Source organism: Uranotaenia lowii, chromosome 3 (assembly GCF_029784155.1).
Source record: "Uranotaenia lowii strain MFRU-FL chromosome 3, ASM2978415v1, whole genome shotgun sequence".
Lineage (NCBI taxonomy): Eukaryota > Metazoa > Arthropoda > Insecta > Diptera > Culicidae > Uranotaenia > Uranotaenia lowii.
This window is the reverse complement of record NC_073693.1, coordinates 143,175,444-143,194,308: the sequence shown is the minus strand read 5'-3', so window position 1 is coordinate 143,194,308 and position 18,865 is coordinate 143,175,444. Positions and strand designations below refer to the sequence as shown.

Genomic DNA, 18,865 nt, shown 5'->3' with positions numbered 1-18,865 from the left:
CATTTTCATCAAATGTGGTTCACCGCATTGAATCGCATTCACCGCATCGCATCGCATCGTATTCACTATGTCATCGGCCTGTCAGGTTTAAGCGATTCACATACATTTTCATCCAATGTGGTTCACCGCATTGAATCGCATTCGCCGCATCGCATCGCATCGTATTCACTATGTCATCGGCCATAGGCAGACTTGTGAACCATCGACATTTTCTCTGACAGTCGCACAGCCTGCTTTTATCAGTTTCATTGTTCGTGCCATCAAACGAATGCGACCGAAAACTTGCCGAACAGTCGACTACCATCAAACGAAACGACATTCATTCTTCTTTGTGTGATTGTCGAACGAAATTTCGTGTCTTGGTACACGAGAGGGATAATTTGATGGTCAAACGACCATAATTCCCGACAGTTTACGACATCGCCTATCTCTTTCACGCAGCAGAACCTACAGACTCAATAAACAAATGCAATCTTTTCTATTCACTCCCTCCTGTTGAAAAAAAATTCGCCACTCTGCAGCGCCGGGTGATGTTTGGATGTGTTGGTCGAACAATGTGGAATGATTATCTCGATCATCTACGCAAGAGAGGTGAAAGTCGAACGACTAACCACCACAAAGATCAAAATTTCATTTGACATTTTTTTGCTCTCCGATCAAACGATTGCGCTCTCCACGATTGTCACGAATGATGTGTGGTGATTGTCTCCGGAAAAATTCAAACGATGGTGACCACTTACAAGCCTGGCCATAGGAAGCCATCATATAGCAAACAATTAACAAGAGAAACAAAAATGAAGTGTTGTTCAACGAATGCATAAAAATTTGTTTTTTTTTTATTTAATACAATCTTCATGTATCGGAAGAAAGAAATAATTTCACATGTATGGGAAAATTTCATTTAATTACTTTCACCAAAAAAGAGTACATTTAGTAAATTTAAAAAAAAAAAGAGTACGCTCATTTTTAGATCGAAAAAGAGTACGTATCCCTACTATAGAGGAGAATAGGAAAACTTTACCCCATTTTCTTGTTTTCGTCATCGTGGAGCCAGAAAAATATGTTTTCCTTAACCTGAATTAATAGTTCATTGTAACTGATAGGCTACGTTTAAGTTGATAAATTACAAATTACAAAAATATATTTTTCTAGTTAAAGTAGACTTAACCTGGACTAAATGAGAAATGATCCTTTTGTTCAGGAGACCCTAACTCTTGGCAAAAATTAATCAAAATTGAAATACATGAAAGATCAATTGACTGTTCTTGGACATATTCTTATGGAGATATGGGCATAACGAGCACCCAACACGATGTGAGCACTATCTCACGATATGAGAAACTGTATCACCATCATTTTGTTATCGTTAAATGATAAATCTATAACGTTATATAAACATAAAAATTAAATAAGTTTTGTGGTATACAAATGTTGCATATAAACCCAGCTGTTGAATGATGCCCCGTTTGACGGTACTCTATAATATTTTTAAATTTATTTATTTATTTTATTTATTTGTTTAATTTGGTCGGCCATCAGCACAAATAAAGGCTATTTAGGCCGTTGTTTTTACAATATTGTGCTCATAAATACATATATAATACATAAAATCTTAAATATAAATGTAAGTGTGTTTTAAATGATATCTGAAATATCATTTTCTTCTCTAAGTGATGCATATTTTTCACAATCATTGAAAATATGTCTGACTGAAAGGTTTACATTGCAATTACTGAATCTTTTCTTCTGAACATTTCGACACAACTCCATCTCTTAGTTGAATCTCTAATTTCTCTGTATTTGTTTTCGGTAGTAGATATCCAATTATAATTCCAAGTTTGTTTGAAACTAAATTTGTCTATGTTTTTAAAATCTGAAGATGTCTGTGAATCTTGTGAAATAGATTCATTAGTTGCTTGCTTAGCTGCTACATCCGCTTTCTCATTTCCTATTATTCCAACGTGGCTTGGCACAAAACAAAATTTGAGAATTTTTGAAGACTTGGAGATTTTCAAAATATTTTGGTAAATTTTTTTAACTATGCAGTGATTAGAAAAGGGGTTTTTGATTGCTTTAAGAGAGCTCAATGAGTCAGTTAAACAAAGGTTTTTATCTTTATTATTTTTTAAAACTTCTTCTGTTACTTTCAGAATTCCGCTAAGTTCAGCACTAAACACAGAACTATAATTTGCTAAACGAAAACACATAGTTGTATCCTTACTTTCATCATAAATGGCACATGCAGTCTTATGACCACACACGCTCATTTTTTTTTAACCATAAACGACTTTTTTTGAACCATTTTATGATTTTTCCGATAGAACTCCCATTATTGTTATTATTCAACCATAGTGTTCGGTTGAATTTCAAGCATTTCTAAAGTTCTGGCGGTAAACTTATAAAATGGTTAAATTTCAAACGCAATTTGTTTGAAAAAAAGTTGCGATTATTGGACGCGCAGTCCGGTTGATTGTTTTTATGGCTGTTAGTCGGGTTTAACAGTTTTTTAGTTCATTATACAGCTCCCGGAGGATTATTGGATCATACGTCGGGTAAGTATATACTGAATTGAAGCATTGAACAATAGTGAAGAGAATTTAAAATTATATTTTGAACATCCTCCAAATCCCTCGTCGATAACCTTAAAATATTGTTTTTCTCCAATCATGATGAACACAGATCCGTTCGGTTCGTGAATTCAAGAGGATTCGGAACAGGAAATTCCAGCAGCAACACCAACGAGATAGTGGTGCAAAAGAAGACGACTGCTGTTCCTCTCAAGAAACTGTTGCTTTTCATCTGCGCACCGGGGGCGAAACGGGACTCCCGGTTTATTTGAAAACGGTGCTTGAACTTGAACGGAATCTTCCAAAAGGTAAGGTTAATGCTAGCTACTTTTTTATTGATATTTCAATTTTAGTTACATTTTTCCATGGAACATTCCATAAAATCATTTTTTTTATCTTTTTATTGCAGATGATAAGAATGATAAGGGGCTTCCTCTAATTCTGCAAGTCTGTCTCATCCTAAAAGTTGCTAGAAGATGAACAAGAAGGCAAAAACGTGCTCAGCATCGGGTGCAGTCACCGGGGAGATAGCAACACCGGATCATCCGGAAGTGACCGACTTGAAATATTACTTGCACCCGTCCAATAAAAGCATTTTTAAAAACAACACTAATTTAATTGTGTTATTATACATCAATTAAGGTATCTTCCTTTGATTCTTTCATGTTTAAGCGAATAAAATAAAAAATCCTTGATTTTCTGCTCATTTTCACTTTTTCGACCATGTTTAAAAAATAACCATAATCCAAGTTCTCCTCCAAATCTCATTTTATGAGTTTTCACTGAAAAGTCATAAAATGACTTAACCCACAAAACTTCGATTATGGTTATTTTTCAAGCATTAATGGTTCAATATGGCCGAGCGTGCATTGAGATCCATCAGAATAATACACCCAAAATAATCTGCACGTAGCGGCTACGTGAAAAACTACATAATGTTTATCCAATTGATTTTCACGTAAATGCTACGAAATCAATTCGTAAACGCGTCCCTATAAGAATTCGTGCTCATGGAGCGCACCTACAATTTACGTGAATTTTAAGTAAGTTCAACGCGATGTGGCCATGAATGCTATTGCACGCAGAAAAATAGAAATTAGTTTCAAAGGAAAGTGCCGCAAAAACAAAGGATTTTTTCCTTTGATTTTGGGACAAATAAAAATTCCTTTGATTCAAATGCATTTTCTTTTGTTTCGAAGAAATGCTTTCCTTTGAATCAAAACTTTTTCTTTGTTTCAAATAATTAAATGCTTTTGATTCAAAAACCTTTTCGTTTAATTTTATGAAATTTTCCTTTATTCCAACGGTATTTGGGTTTCAATTTAAAAGCATTTGTTTTTCAGTTCTATTTTTTGTTCCTACAAATTCTAGTACTACATATTAATTTTTATCCTATTGGAAATTAAAAGAAATCAATTATAATAAAAACATTTTATTTCTTTTTAAGTACATGCATGTTCTTCATCATTAGGATCATCGATTTTCCACAGGATAAGAGTTCTTGAACCGGTACATCTGTAAATAAAGAGGAGAACACATTATACGGTTTATTATGAAGCTTTAAAAAAAAACGACAGTTAGCTAAATAATGCAATTAAAAAAAATAAAAATTATTTGCATACAATGCATGAAAAGTACTTACTGGACGATGTTTTTTGCGGACAGTTCCATCCGAACAAATGATGAAGGGTTTCGGCGCCAGATGTTGAGTCTTCTTGGACCGGACCGGAAGAGATTGCAACCGCATATTTGGAGGACCAGAACACTCGTTACAGTTTCAAATTAGTTGGATGAATGGTTTCCCTGAAAAATTTTGTTATGTAGACGGTCTATTTGAAATTAAATTAATTTTGAAAGACCTACCTAAGAGTCCACTATCGTTTGTTTTCTGAAAGCTGTCGAAACTTTCCTACGCCGGGTACGTCTTGTGATTCCGGTGCTGTCTGGTGGTTGTGCGGCAGGAAGATTCCGGAGAAAATAAATAAGTTTGACTGGTTGTCGGAAAAGCTTCTCGCCGACCCGTTCACAAAACAGAAGCTAATGAAGATGTGTCGACTGTTTGACGAAAAAATACTTTGGTTCAAAAGAAAATTCATCTAAATCAATTAATTTTTACTTGGATTCTGAGTTAAAAATAAAATTCTTTGAGTTCAAATTAAATATTTTGATTTAAAAATTTGGAACATTGGTTTTATGGGAAAAAAGTTCGGTTCAATATAAAATTTACTTAAATCAAGGAAATTGTATTTTGTTTCAATGTACACAAGGTTTTTGAATCAAAGATGTATTTGTTTTAGTTCAATGGTACAACTTTTCGCTGCGTGTGGGAATGTTTTTATTTAATACCCGAATGAAATTGTTGATTTTTCTTTCGTATTTTCATTTTAATAAAAAATGTTCAAAACAAAACAAGTTAACGATGGAATAAACTTTATTTTTACAATATTTACACTAACACTAAACTTTATGATAAATAAAACGCTTTAATTGCTGCAACGTTATTTTGGTTTGTTGAATCCTGTAGAGATAGAAAAGTATACATTAATGAAAAATTAATAATTTAAATTCAAAATACTTCACCTTGCTCGTTGTTGCGTGATCGTTGAATCCGGACAGCCATATGTAGTCTGTATACGGTATAGGACTCCTAACAAAGAACGAGTGTTGAAACGGATGACAAAAAAACAAAAAATTTAAAAAAATATAATTTGGCATCATTACCACTTACCAGGAGATCAAGTTAAATCCAATGATATCCTCCTTGGCATGCATTTTCTCTTCTAGGGAAAATTGAGAACGATTGAAAAATCTGCGTCCCTTCACAACAGCTAAGAAAATCAACTGAATGTCAATTCCTTTTTCTAATAAGAATTTACAACAGCACGCTCTAGAAAAATGAAAAGAAATTAATTCACTTAGACTTTACGTGAAATTCATGCGCTAGTTACGTAGAAGTTAAGGAGTTACTACAGGCACACGTAGAATCGATGGGATGCAACAAAATCTTAGTTTACGTGAAAAATCCCGTAGAATAAATTTCAAAATTATTTTGGGTGTACATATCATAATCATTAGGGGAGAGTGGGGATACTTGATCCCCTTTTCTTATTTTCACCATATCTTTTTGGAGAAATTTAGCAACTCGCCGTCTTTGACATTTTCTGATAGCTTGTAACTTCAAGTTTCTATGCTCCAAAAATTAGAACGATACTTGAATCCGTTGATGAACAAGAAGCATTTTCGTGGGAGTAAAAAAATTGCGATTTTTCTGAAGTTAGGGGAGACTTGATCCCCTATTGAAGGAGACTTGATCTTTTATTCAGGAACCCTAATCTTTTTATAAAAATCAAACAAAACCCCAAGATTGACTGTTAATTGACTATTTTGGTCATGTTTGTTCTCATTTCACAATTTATAGCAGACATAAGAAGAAAATTCTATAACTTTGTCTCAACGCTAATAACATTGCATACTTAAAGGCGCTATTTTTTATAATTTAGAGAAAATTTATTATTTTTGCTCTTCTCTTCAGACAAATTGCTGCTTTAGAGATGACTGCCGTTGTGAGGTGGGTTTCACCTCGACGAGGTTATATATATTTTCCGTGGTTTAATTCGACGCACCGGAAGAAATTAATCTTATTTTATTTGCAATTTTTTTTCTGGGTGCAATAGGGCCGAAATATTTCCAACCATATGAAATAATGCAATTTTGGACAGCCGCAGGATGCAGCAGGGATGCCAGGTGTTGAGGAGTAAAAATCTGGGCAATTTCGAAAAAAAGTCTGTGTTTGTCTGTGCACAGGGAAGATCACAAATTTGATACTAAATAAGACATTTGACGGTGCGTGTGAGCGGGGGGGGGGGGGGGGGGGTTTCCTGTGATATTCAGGTTATTATCGCGCTAAGAACACTGTTTCCTACCACGTTTCATGTTCATCTTATTAAAAAAAGAATTGGTAATGAATGCTTGGTGAAATACCAATGAATACAAGCGAGATTTCAGTCTAATCTGGCACTTACGGATCAAATCCGATGCATAAATCTTGGTTTCATCACTCAATTTTGAAAATCTGTAAAATCTGGGCACTCTCAGCAAAAATCTGGGCAAAATCTGTGTCTGACCAATATCTGGACGAAGGGTCAAAAGTCTTGGTTTTACAGACAAATCTGGGCACCTGGCAACCCAGGGATGCAGCCAACAAGGAAGACAAAAAATATTAAGCGTGTTCAACAGGCAATTGAAATCGGTTTCAATCGATTTCGATTGGTAAATGGTTGTTCACTCAGCCAATGTTGTGATCGAAACGAATCCAATTGACGTTCAATAAAGCCAATCGAAATCGATCGAAACCAATCGGAAACGACCAAGCTCAGAGGCAGGATTCGTTTCTATCGATTTCTATCACACTACCACACATGCAGTTGTTTACTGTCAAAAACAGCTGATTTGCTTTGTTGTGGCAAAATTATGAGAAGAAATGACAGTGGTGTAATTTGGTGCGGTGTTCTCTGTCGTGTGCTGAGTCGGTGATGTTGTGCTTGTCGTGCTGAGTCGGCGGTGCTGTGTCAGTTGTGCTGGTCGGTGGTGCTGTGTCAGCCATTCTGGGTCGGTGGTGCTGTGCAGGTATTCTGAGTCGGTGGTGCTGTGCCAGTGAAAGTGATGGCGGTCGATGTCGTGTCAGCGGTGCTGTGCTAGAAGTGCTGTGTTAATCGTCATCAGACATACAGAGCCCCCGCCCGGGGGGTGAAAAAAAACGACAGTTTTATGCGAAATTTAACTGTTAAAGAAACATACACACAAATTGAATAAACCATTCAATTAAAATTCTTTTTTGTTTATTATTATTTCTCATGCTTTCCTATCTGCCCAATCGTAACCATCGCCTGTGCTTCCACAAATTGACTTAATGCTCCTTCCATGCTACGTCTTTTGTTCCTTTTATGCTGCTTCCGACGCAGCCTCCTGCACAATCATTTGAGGAGAGCGTAGACTCCCGCAACTTCTGGGAGATGTCAGGGCTTTAAGTTCGGTACCGTTATGACCTGGTGCAGGACCGTCGGGGTGATGTACCATCTCTATGGCGTTAGACCACAGAGAACAGAGTTCGAGCTGGAGCTCAACACGTGTGTTTGAATACCAACCTAAGTTTCAAACCAAATGCGTAAGTGGACTAACATACATAAGATGTCGCTACCGGTACACCTATTTTTGTTTTCATTTTTTCGACACGCTTAGAAATTAATACTCATCGCTTATCTCAAAGAAGGCCAGTGCAATGTATGACAGTAACACAAATTTCGGTGTAATAAATTTTAAAACATCATGATTTAAAAAAAAATGCAAATCATATTTCAATCACAATTGAACGCTGTCATATGCCCCATATTGTTCAAACAATTTTGGCGCTGAATTGAAAGTTGAATTCCAAGTGTTAAAGTATGTATTGGTATTTTACTATCAGTTAACAGTTTTCTAGAACAGAAAATGTGAACATAAATGTTATAATTGTAAACTATGACTCGATATTCTGGTTGATGTTACCTGAGATCGATATATGAGGACTTGTAACTCAGGGTTAGTAATCAGTAGAAATGATTTAAGTTATTTATAAACATGAGTTACAAGATACCATCAACCGGAATGCCGACCCATAATTAACAATTATAACATTTATGTTCACATTCTCTGTTATAGAAAACTATTTAAAGAAAGACATACTTTAAAACTTGGAATTCAACTTTCAATTCAGCGCCAATATTGATTGAACAATATGGGGCATATGCTGGGACATATGACAGCGATTAAAGTATGATTGAAATATGATTTGCATTTTTTTTAAATCAAGATGTTCTTAAAATTTATCACACAAAAAGTTGTGTTACTCTCATACATTGCAATGGCCTCATTTGAGATAAGCTATGAGTATTAATTTCTAAGCGTGTCGAAAAAATGGAAAAATATGTGTACTGGTAGCGACATCTTATGGATGTTAGTCCACTTACGAATTTGGTTTGAAACTTAGGTGGGTATTCTCACACACGATTTCAACAAATTTTTGTTCGGGGCCCGATATCTGTTCTCTGTGGTTAGACACTGGCTGGAACCCTCTAAAATTTTCTCCTATATTTTTTATTTGCATTTCTTTATCTGGTCAATATAAAGGTTGACCATGCAATTCGTTTGCTCGCTACCTCGTCATTAAAAGTACACAGCTGAATTAGAAAATGACAACAACTAAGCGCATTAGTGTTAGTGTCTGGCTGTTCATTCAGCAGCCTGATAGAAATCGATCGAAGTCAATTGGAAAAACAGCTGATCAGCTGTCAATCGATTTCAATTGATTTCGATTGAGTTCTGTTGAACACACCTATTATGTGGTATTTTGGCAACGCTCCGGCTCCCACCCGTAAGTGCTGCCAGTACAATTTCAGTTGATTGAATTTTTAAGTTTATTTAAATAATTCTATATAAAACTGTGAGTTTTCGTAAGCAAATTAAAGGTTTTGTTATATTTATCATGTCCTAAATTTAAGATTTAAGTCAGTTGTTTTGATGTTTTTATCAAAACTGATTGTAAACAACTTTTTCTCACGAATGAGTTCAGAATCTTTATATGTTTCTCTCTTTTAGGTCAGACAAGTTCGGAAAAATTATTTTCAATTCCCTCGATTAGGCACCACTTCTCGGTAATGGAAACGTCAAGAATTGCGTGAACCGTGCAAAGCAGCCACAAACTGGTGTTTCGTGTTGAAAATTTCCCGAGATTTTTTATGAAATTTTATAACAGGAACGCTAATTACGCGTATTTTTAGGATCCGTTATCGACAATTCACCTAGAATATACAAATTTTCCTGCGAGGATCGGGTTTTAAGTGGGTAAGTTTAGTTTTTTTTTCCTCCCTCTGGAATGGTTTGATATCGAAAGTGAGCAAACAAGACTCAGAAAGTGATCGATTTTTTTACGGTGGCGGAAGCTGAAAATAGAAATCCTCGGCGCTGAATCGCATGAAGCATTTGTCTTGTCGGTTCCCCCTTTGCGGTAAAGAAAAATAGTCGCTATTTCGGAATTATAAGGCTTTTTGAGGTAACGGAATGAATTCGGAAAATATTTTATTAGCAACCTTTGCATATGTTTAAGGTTAGACATGTCACGAACTAGAAAAGATGGCGATTCTGTGTTTTGATCATGATGTCATTTAATTTTCTGCTACAAACTTGCTCATTTTTGTCTTTTTATTTCTAGGATAAACAATGATAAATCTGAAAGTGAAAACGCTAGATTCACAAAATCATGACTTCTGCGTTGAAGATGATGTAAGTTTTCGTCCTGATTGCCTCTACATGAAAAGGCTCTGGATTATTCTAGAATAAGAATATTTCGAATATGTATGTACAATGACTTTTTTTAGATCACCGTTCGCCAGTTTAAGGAACACATTGCCGAAAAAATCAATGTAGCCGTAGACATGCAACGGCTCATCTACTGCGGCAGGGTGCTGAGTGATGAAAAGCCGCTCAAGGACTACGACGTCAATGGGAAGGTAGTCCATTTGGTGCAAAGGGCGCCTCCCTCAGCTCGGGGAAACAACAGTACCAGCGGAGGAAGTTCCAACCTAGACGACAGTGCTGCCGCTCGGAGCTCAGCAGCCAGGCGATCCCGCAGCAGTGATAATGCATCCAATAGAACCCAACTTTTCCGGGGTTTGGAAGACCTCAACACGATGTACTTCGGGTCAATGACTTCAATACCCTTGAACGTTAATCCGTCGGTAAGAGAAGTGGGTTTTTGAAATTGAGTTAATCAAAAGCAACTGATATTTCATATATTCGATATTCTAGACACCACCACAAATACCATCTGTTAGCCCTTCTTCGACATTGTGTATGAATCGGATAACCGTGGCCCGTCACATGCTACAGTGTGCTGATAACATCATCAGCTATCTGGAATCACCAGAGCGTGGCTTGAACAATACGGCACTAGACATCCTCTCCCAGCAAACGATGGAATCAACTGTATTCGAAGTGGGCATCAGTGCTGTTGGCGACGTGGACATACCGCACAATCAGATGCAGAATTTTGTTCAAGCATTTCAGGGTGCAGTATCGGCTGCCTTCCGTCAGAATGGAATTTCGAACGTAACCGTTCAGCAGCAAGATCCGTTGAACCATTCGGTTCAGGTGTTTGGAACTATCCCGGACTCGGCGATCATTACACCGCCAAACACGAGTGCCACGGCTACTCCAGCTCAAGAAAGTTCCGGGGCCTCTTCGGGAAGTTCTTCCACTTCGTCTAGCACTTCGGAATCGAGTGCTGATTCCAGACGACAGGCTGGATCTGGATCTACGCGTAATCAAACCACCAGTACCCAAACTCTGGCTGAAGTAGTTCAACAAATGCGAACAGTCCAGCGAAGATTGGAACCATACTTGCAGCAGTACTACGATATTCTACAGAATGATCCAACCTATGAGGATGGGGTAAGAAGGGATAGAAAAAAAGGGTTTCGCTCATTTAAGGTCTGGTTTGTTTTAGGATACCGCAACCCGCGAAAATTCACAACGTGTTTTTGATCGTGTGTCAGAAACCCTGCACTACATGGCGCATGCTCAGCACGCCATCAGCGATCTTATGTTGGATCTTCAGACTGCATCGCCTCGTCACTTGTGCTGTAGGCCCATTTTGGTCGAACAGTCTGCTTTCGTTAGCTCTGGAATCGCTGCTGTCCCGGTAGGCTCACGAACACTAAATCTATTTACATCGTGCAATTTTGACGCTTCTATTCCTTTCTAGAACAACATCAACTTGGCCAATTTATTGAGAGCTACCAATAATAACAACAACTCGGATATGGGAAATAATAATATAAACGCTCAGATTATTAATCTGACAATTCCGGTTCCGGTTCCCGATAATGGACCAATTCGTCCATCAAACGATTCGACAACACCAGTTTCGAATCCGCCAACTGCGCCACCTACAACAGGAACGAACACCACTTCTGGAACAACCAATACCAGTACGAACCAACAACAACAGCAGCAGCAACAACAACAACAGCAAGGTCAGTCAATTAGAACCGTACTTGACAATCTACCCGATAATGTCGTTACCAGTGTTTATGTTCCTTTATACGATCCCTACAACGACTTGCGACGTATTCTGAGCCACGTTTCTGCAGTTCAACCAGGTTAGAGCTAGCAAAACCCATCAGGCTGATCCTTAAAAACCTGAATTTGATCATATTTTTCAACTTTTCCACCCCCAATCGTTGTTTAAAGGTTCAATTCCAAGAAATGCTAGAAATTCGGGAGCCACATTGCCCCCAACATCTACCAACCCTATCGACCCAAATAATTCGACGACCACCGCCTCGCCGACGAGAACGACGACAAACGTGGTTAACTCTCCGACGAATTCTTCCACTCCCTCCTCCGAATTTTCGCGGGCCAACAGTGAAACCAATTCGCTCAGCTCCGGCTCACCGGAGCGCTCGGCAGCCAACTGTATGTTTTGTTTTTAAGTATTTTCTTTTTTTGTTGTGTTTTTTTCTGTTCTGTTTTTCGCAAAGTACTTCATGACAATGCTTTAACATCAAAGCTCCTCGTTTGCTCAGATTTTGTTTTCTTTTCGTCGCTGTTAAAAATCATACCAAATTCATGACTGCGGTCTACAAATTAGTGGCGGTGTCTGTGGAGGTTTAGCTTAAAACACCAAACAAGAAAATGAAGTTGTATGTTGATGACTCACTTTCCGTTAGAAAAAGCTTTCTGGTATAGGTATAGGCACACTCCTAAAATATACAGCAAATAAGTTCACATATTCAAAGCTACTTCTAGTTTTCGTATAAAAACGTATTCTTCAAAACACTGCCTAACTATAACCTAAACCAACTTCTAACAACACGCTTTTTGTCAAACGTATCAGTAATCAATGAACGACCGACTACTTAACGTCGCAAAACCTTATTTCACAGTACCAACATGAGTTCACGAGAAACAGATCAATGGATACAATACCATCCAATACACTGCATACTGACCATACTGGTAGAAAAAAAACTCGTCAACGTCTCCCACTGCATTCTATCCGCAAAATTTAATGCAACGCCGGTTTACCTGCGTGTGTTCCATAAAGTGCCTAATTCTTAGCTCCTTAGTTTGAGCGTTAAAAATAATCTGGATACAACGGCGTAGGACCGTTTGTTACTTAATTTATCGCCCTTATCGGTGATAGTATTTTCACTGATAAGGCCGATAAATTAAGTAACAAAGAAAAAGAAATTCTTTAGCTGAATTTTATAAAAAAAAATAGAGCTATGGATAGTTTATTTAAAGTCTTTTTATTTGGTTAATTAATAAAGTTACCGTCTCCCGTTACTTTTCGTCTTTACCATTGTCCTAAATGATATGGTGAAACATAAATTCCTATAATGATCTCATTTTCTCATACCTAGGTGACGTTAAAAATATTTTACAGGACATCCAACTTAAGTATTGTGCGTTTGATTTCAGCTAATAACGCTCAGATGCAAGTTGCCCGTTTGATCCAAGCTGTGGTTAATGCAACACCGATCCACGCGGATATACATGTGCAGATCAATGCCGGTGACAACAATACAACTGGCAACGTTCCTAACAGCACTGCTCAATCCACTGCAACGACGGCGCCCACGAACAGCTCTACCACCGGAGGAAGTAACGAAACATCTGGACCACCATTACCACCAAGATTCACAACAGGACCATCGCAACCACCAAGATCCACAACCGCAGGACCACCGCTACCACCAAGGTTTACGACGGTCACCCTACCGACTACATCTACCGAGACAAGATCCACACCGAGACCGCATGTGCACAGCATCCCTGCTCACATCAGGAACATGCGCCCGATACCAGCCAACATGTTGCCCTCATTCGATAGGTATTAGAATTTTGCAAAATAATTATTTTCATCATCCAATAACTTCACGTTTACCATTGCTGCCACAGATTTTTACCCTGCAACAGTCATCACATCCGAGAGAACGCCGAGCGTACTCCACAGTTTGGCACACCGATGAGGACTACGGCAGCTAATAGCAGCAACAGTAGTGCCGATGCTACACCAATGAACATTGCTAGCCAGATCAGTGCCCGTTAGTATTTTGATTTAATCCCAGTGAAAAAACAATGTCATCAGCTCTGAAGAGTAGATGTTTTTCCCACTTCAGGTATCTCTTCGGAAACGTTGACCACATTGCCGTTCAGCCTGTTTGGAAGCCAGTTCACACTAGCAGACTTTGAGCAGATTGTACCCAATCCGAACACCTTGAATCGGGTTCGTGATTCTCTTCAGACATACGTGGTCGATACTCTATTCAGCGGAAGGCAGATTAACGACGAGACCATACGAGATGTAAGATTTGATTTTATCAAAAGCAAAATAATTCAATTCATTACTTTTTTAATTGTTATCAGGTCATTAACCAGTTGATTCAACATTTGGAACCGTTCTTATCGCGCGTGGGTCGATTCGATCGAGCTGATTACGATACCCGGGCATCGATCGAGAACCTTATTCGAAACTCCATACCGTTTTGTATCAATCTTATCCGAGAAGATAACTCTCAACAGTTTGGAGTGCGATTGTTGCGGTTCCTCATCACTTTCGTTCGTCGATTCTTCATGATCCTAATTACCTGTTCAGGATTGCCCGGGGCTCAATCCATATCGGGTGAGCTTCTGAACATGGCTATCTACAGTACCCAGGATCCGTTGAGCACTCATGTTGATCCCGAGATAATGCGGCTGTTCATGCCTGCTATTCACCGGCAGCTGGAGAGATCCAGTCAACACGACCAGCAAGATATTCAAGAATTTCTTGTCATTCGGAGGCCGGCCCCAGGCACCGCTAGCAATCGGGCCCCTAGCGTAAGTACCTAAATTTGGCTGTCTTAAATATTATTTCACTAGAACGAATAAAACAAATACTCGTGCAATTGGTAATTTAAAATGTCTTATTTATTTAAAGCCAATGGAAGTTGACGAATCGGAATCAACCCCGACTCCTGAGCTTGTGTCTGACATAGCCGAGATTTCCATTTCGATCGAACCACCTATAGTCAATCTGGATCAATGTACGGCAATAGTTATATCTGCAGCACCAGTAGGCAATGCAGCAGCTGCTACTGCATCCGCTGCGGTGGTAGGAAACAACCAGAGTTCTTCCGCCCCGTCTGCCCCTGAATCTGTTGCGGACGGGGATGATATCACAATGGCAATCCCGATTGGGACAGCTGCCACCGAAACGCCACCTCCTCTCGAGAAAAAAGAAGACGAGGAAGAACTTCCTCAGGTTCTAGTCGGTTCTGAGCCGTGGCATTCGCATCTGCCTTCCACATGGCTCCCGGTCATCACAAGAGATATTGCTCGGCAAAGACGTCAGGTACTAGATAAAAAAAAGTCCCAAGGAAATGCTAAGTATTCAAAAATTTACTTTTTTTCAGATTCCCCAAGGACCATTTTCCGATGCATATATTTCCGGAATGTCCTCGAAACGTCGCAAGCTGATTGCGGAAACCAAACCGCCGGCAGACGTGGGTTCACTTATATCGGAAGGTGTTAAGAAATCTTTCCAGAACACTGGTATCAATCCAGCCATCGCAGCCAGTTCCACAAATCCCTCTTCAACGGGTGCTGCTTCTTCCGTTCCCAACAGTCTGGATGAGCTGGCCAACACGATAGGTGATGACGCTGCGTTGCAAAGTTCGTACTGTGAAGCTATGAAGGCAAGCATTCGGGACCGATTATCCAAAGATGCCGACTTCGAAGCGAAACGTTATCCCAATTGTTCTAAATATTTTGAAAAATAGTCACATACTTAAAAATGCATCTACGAGGATCAATTTCCTCCAGAATCCTTAACATTACTTGTTGAGATATTATAGTATCATGACACGCTGGATACACAAAATTTGTATTTTCCTAATATCACAAGTATGCAGAAATCAAAAAGATAAAAAAAAGCGGGAAATTCAGGGGAATTCATGCAGTCAATTTGCTACAGAGGTTACGCTACTACCTGCAGCAAATCAGAACTAAGGTGTTACTAATCAATGATGAACACGCTTTGTTAATCCCATGTTTAAAAACAAACTAGTTAATGTAATATAAACAGATAAATATGAGAATAAAAACAGATTGACAAAACTGATAAAAACAAACAACCAGTCGTTTTGCGTTGATCCCAAAATTGTTTATTTTTGCTAGTTCTTAAGAGACCTTCTTTACATCGTATCGATTTTACGAATTACAAAATATTTACAAATTTTCGTGCCCTTAAGCTCACCCCTGTAAGATTTGCATGTCTCTATATAGATCGCTACAGCGCTGCCTCTTCAGAGCGCAACTAACATTATGGAGGTGTCTTGGGTAGAAAAATGAATTAAACGCGCCATCTCTGTTTCTATGGTAATAACATTTTTCTCGTACAAGACGGACACTTTCCTTCTATTTCGGTGGGTGTCTGCAATTGTGACGTTGGTATTAGCCGTGTCGCAGCGCTTATATGGTAACTGTTAGACGCAGTAGGCGAATTATTGAATAAGCAATCATAGCAATCTGTAAATTAGTTTAAATAAAATCAGTCGCTTTAACTGTAACTTCCAAGCTGACACGACGTGTTCTTTTACGGCTCCCAATATCCAATAGGCTATGGGCCCAGGTTTTAACAAGTTAAAGCGGGGCGTGAAAATTGGACCACGCGGAAATTTGCTGTGAAAACTTTCCTCGAGCTAGAAGAGCTTTGGGAAGTCGTCAAGCCGATTCCGCTGGAAGACGGGACGATACCGAATGCGGATCCGCGCAAGGATCGGAGGGCTCGAGCGAAAATAATTTTGCTGTTGAATCCTATCTGTGGTGATATGTGAATACAAGCTATGGAAAACTATTAGGCATACGAACAACTTTTATATGACGACACTCCAGGCATAGAGAGCAATGGTTCAACATGGTCGAAAGTGGAGTGCATTGTGTGAGTGGCACGCAGAATAGGGTAGCAGCCAGGAACTAGTAAATATACTATGTTGAGTGGTCCTGTAGTGTACAAGGTGTTACGAGTGGACTGAAAGGAGGGTACCACAAATTGGCGACGAGGATGGGATTCAGGTAAGACTGATATTTTTGAATCCAATTGAATCGCGTGTGTTTGTTGTTATTTGCATTGTGTTTTTTCGAAGACAGCTAAGACCATGGAGGTCCATCATGTCGTGTGGTTGCGACGATCTAATCATGATTCGTTGAAATATTTGAGAGAATTAAGGAAGTTGCTCCTTAATTCGGCACTTCATGGCTTATTTCCTGCGTACCCTATGTACTGAACCTGTTGATGGTGTGTGATATTGGCCAGTACGAAGTGGGAAATGAGATGGAAAGAGAGATGATGAGAAAGAACCGTTGCAAAGATAGTAGTCAAGTTTTCCTTCGTAAACATAGCTACCATGACAAAAGTGACTACAGAACATTTTCGCGACGCATTTTGGCTAGGCTACCACCTTATGCCGTTTTCGTTTTCTCCACTGGCGCGGGGCAAAGCTAGTGGGCTTCTAAATTAATAAATGAACACAATAACAGCAGTTAGGGCAAACCCGTGCATAACTAGGTTACCACTGCTAATAAACGAAAACACTATAAGTAAAAGTGAATACAGGTTGCGTTGTGGGTACTGCGGAAGGCATTAGGGTTAGGATGCGACATATCGATCGAGTGTGAAAAGAAAAAATAAAAAAACAAATTGCATGGCCGGTGTTTATACCGCGCAGGGAGCGAAGTTTTCGCGACGTAAACAATTGTGAGGATTGTTTTGGCCGATACATATGGGTATCGTGCAGGGAGCGAATTTTTCGCGAAGTAAACAATTGTGAGGATTGTTTTTGGCCGATACATATGTTGTACCGTGCAGGGTGACAGGAAACGTCCTGTGAGAGATCTGGGCCGAGAGAGGCAGATCAATTGGCCGGTATGTTGTACCGTGCAGGGTGACAGGAATTATCCTGTGAGAGGTTTGGATCCAGCTCAAGTTAGTATACAGAAGAAAAAGGTAGAAGAGGAGTAAAAGTACAAATGTAGTTTTTTAGAGATGGTGAATGGTGAAATTCTCAAACTCAAAAGCAGAAAGAGGGTATTCATTAACAGGAAAATAATTGTAATTGAATAATAGTACCTTTTTTGAGGATTGTATGTCTCAAGTTCTAAACGAAATTCCAGAAAACACGGAAGACGATTAATAAAATAGATTAAATTCAACAAATTTGGTGTTTTTGATTCACTAAAACTTGAATCGCGTAAGAGATTTTAAAATTTTCTTTATGATTGATTGATTGTTTGGTTATAGAGATACTTAAAACTATAAAGTTCATGCATATCTGAATATTTTAGAATTCATTATTTTGAGCACGTCAGTTTCTTTAGGGGGTGATGATATTGGTAAACATATAAAATTAAAGTATAGATTTTTTTTCGCTTCCAGTTTTCAGAAAATATATATATATAAAAAAAAAATAATTGCAGAAGTTATTTTAGAGAATTAGTCTAGATTCGTTTCTTCTTTGAGGGTTGTAGGATTCTCAAATCGAAAAGCGTCTGATAAAGAAGAAAAGGAGAGTAGCCAATTGTATTGGCAGTTTTGGGGTCGGTTTTCAGGAGATTTTTAAAATAGACTCGATGATTTAATCGTTGTTTTTAAAATACAACGGTCAACACAGAACAAGTCGGAGTGTTTCTGGTCGTAAGCATTTACCATAGTGAGCTCGGGACCATTCATGGCGGGCGTGGACGTTCAGAGGTCAGAGTTTTATACAGTGAGAGTGGTTTCAGATGTGGAGGAGACATTGTAAAGATATCAGTCTGAATAAAGGTAAGGGCAGAAACACTTGGAAAAATATTTACGCAGTCAACTAATGACTCTGTGGAACCAAATATATTTGAGGATATCAGTTATATTTTCTAAACTATCATCCACTATCGGTTCTGGAGTGAAGAAATGGTGCAGATACTGATTTACTCTGTAGGTAAATAGCCAATCTCAAAGTTTCATGATTTCGAACACGGTTGAGAAGCTTGTTTGTTGTTGTTTGGATGATGAAAAATGTTTCTGTGAGCGACCAGCGAAGACTAATTATATGCATAAGCGGTGTTTAGTCCTCGGATCGAAATGTTTCTCGGTGTTTGTAAGCTTATTTTCTGGAACGTGACTTGATATTATGAATATCACCAGAAGTGATGAAGCGCCACGAAATGATCAACAAGTTACT

General features: G+C 38.6%; 1 protein-coding gene and 1 long non-coding RNA gene across 6 annotated transcripts; both read left to right on the top strand.

The window, feature by feature from the left end:
* Positions 1 to 1,533: 1,533 nt before the first annotated feature.
* On the top strand, positions 1,534 to 3,262 carry LOC129751854 (uncharacterized). The gene is made up of 2 exons (XR_008738810.1): positions 1,534 to 2,875; positions 2,977 to 3,262. It is a non-coding gene; the product is annotated as an uncharacterized LOC129751854 (long non-coding RNA).
* Positions 3,263 to 9,250: 5,988 nt separating this feature from the next.
* On the top strand, positions 9,251 to 15,775 carry LOC129751833 (large proline-rich protein BAG6). Of its 5 annotated transcripts, none has more exons than XM_055747570.1 (13): positions 9,251 to 9,446; positions 9,814 to 9,884; positions 9,980 to 10,339; positions 10,410 to 11,051; positions 11,107 to 11,301; positions 11,365 to 11,761; positions 11,853 to 12,077; positions 13,086 to 13,497; positions 13,566 to 13,711; positions 13,769 to 13,971; positions 14,034 to 14,486; positions 14,587 to 15,000; positions 15,062 to 15,775. In XM_055747570.1, the coding sequence occupies exons 2-13, from the start codon at positions 9,822 to 9,824 to the stop codon at positions 15,425 to 15,427; spliced, it is 3,876 nt and encodes a 1,291-aa protein (XP_055603545.1). In that variant the 5' UTR covers positions 9,251 to 9,446; positions 9,814 to 9,821; the 3' UTR covers positions 15,428 to 15,775. The 5 variants fall into 5 exon arrangements, with proteins under 5 accessions (XP_055603545.1, XP_055603547.1, XP_055603543.1 ...); XM_055747572.1 differs by having other exon boundaries at positions 9,980 to 10,348; positions 13,787 to 13,971; XM_055747568.1 differs by having other exon boundaries at positions 9,980 to 10,348.
* The last annotated feature ends 3,090 nt before the right edge of the window (positions 15,776 to 18,865 follow it).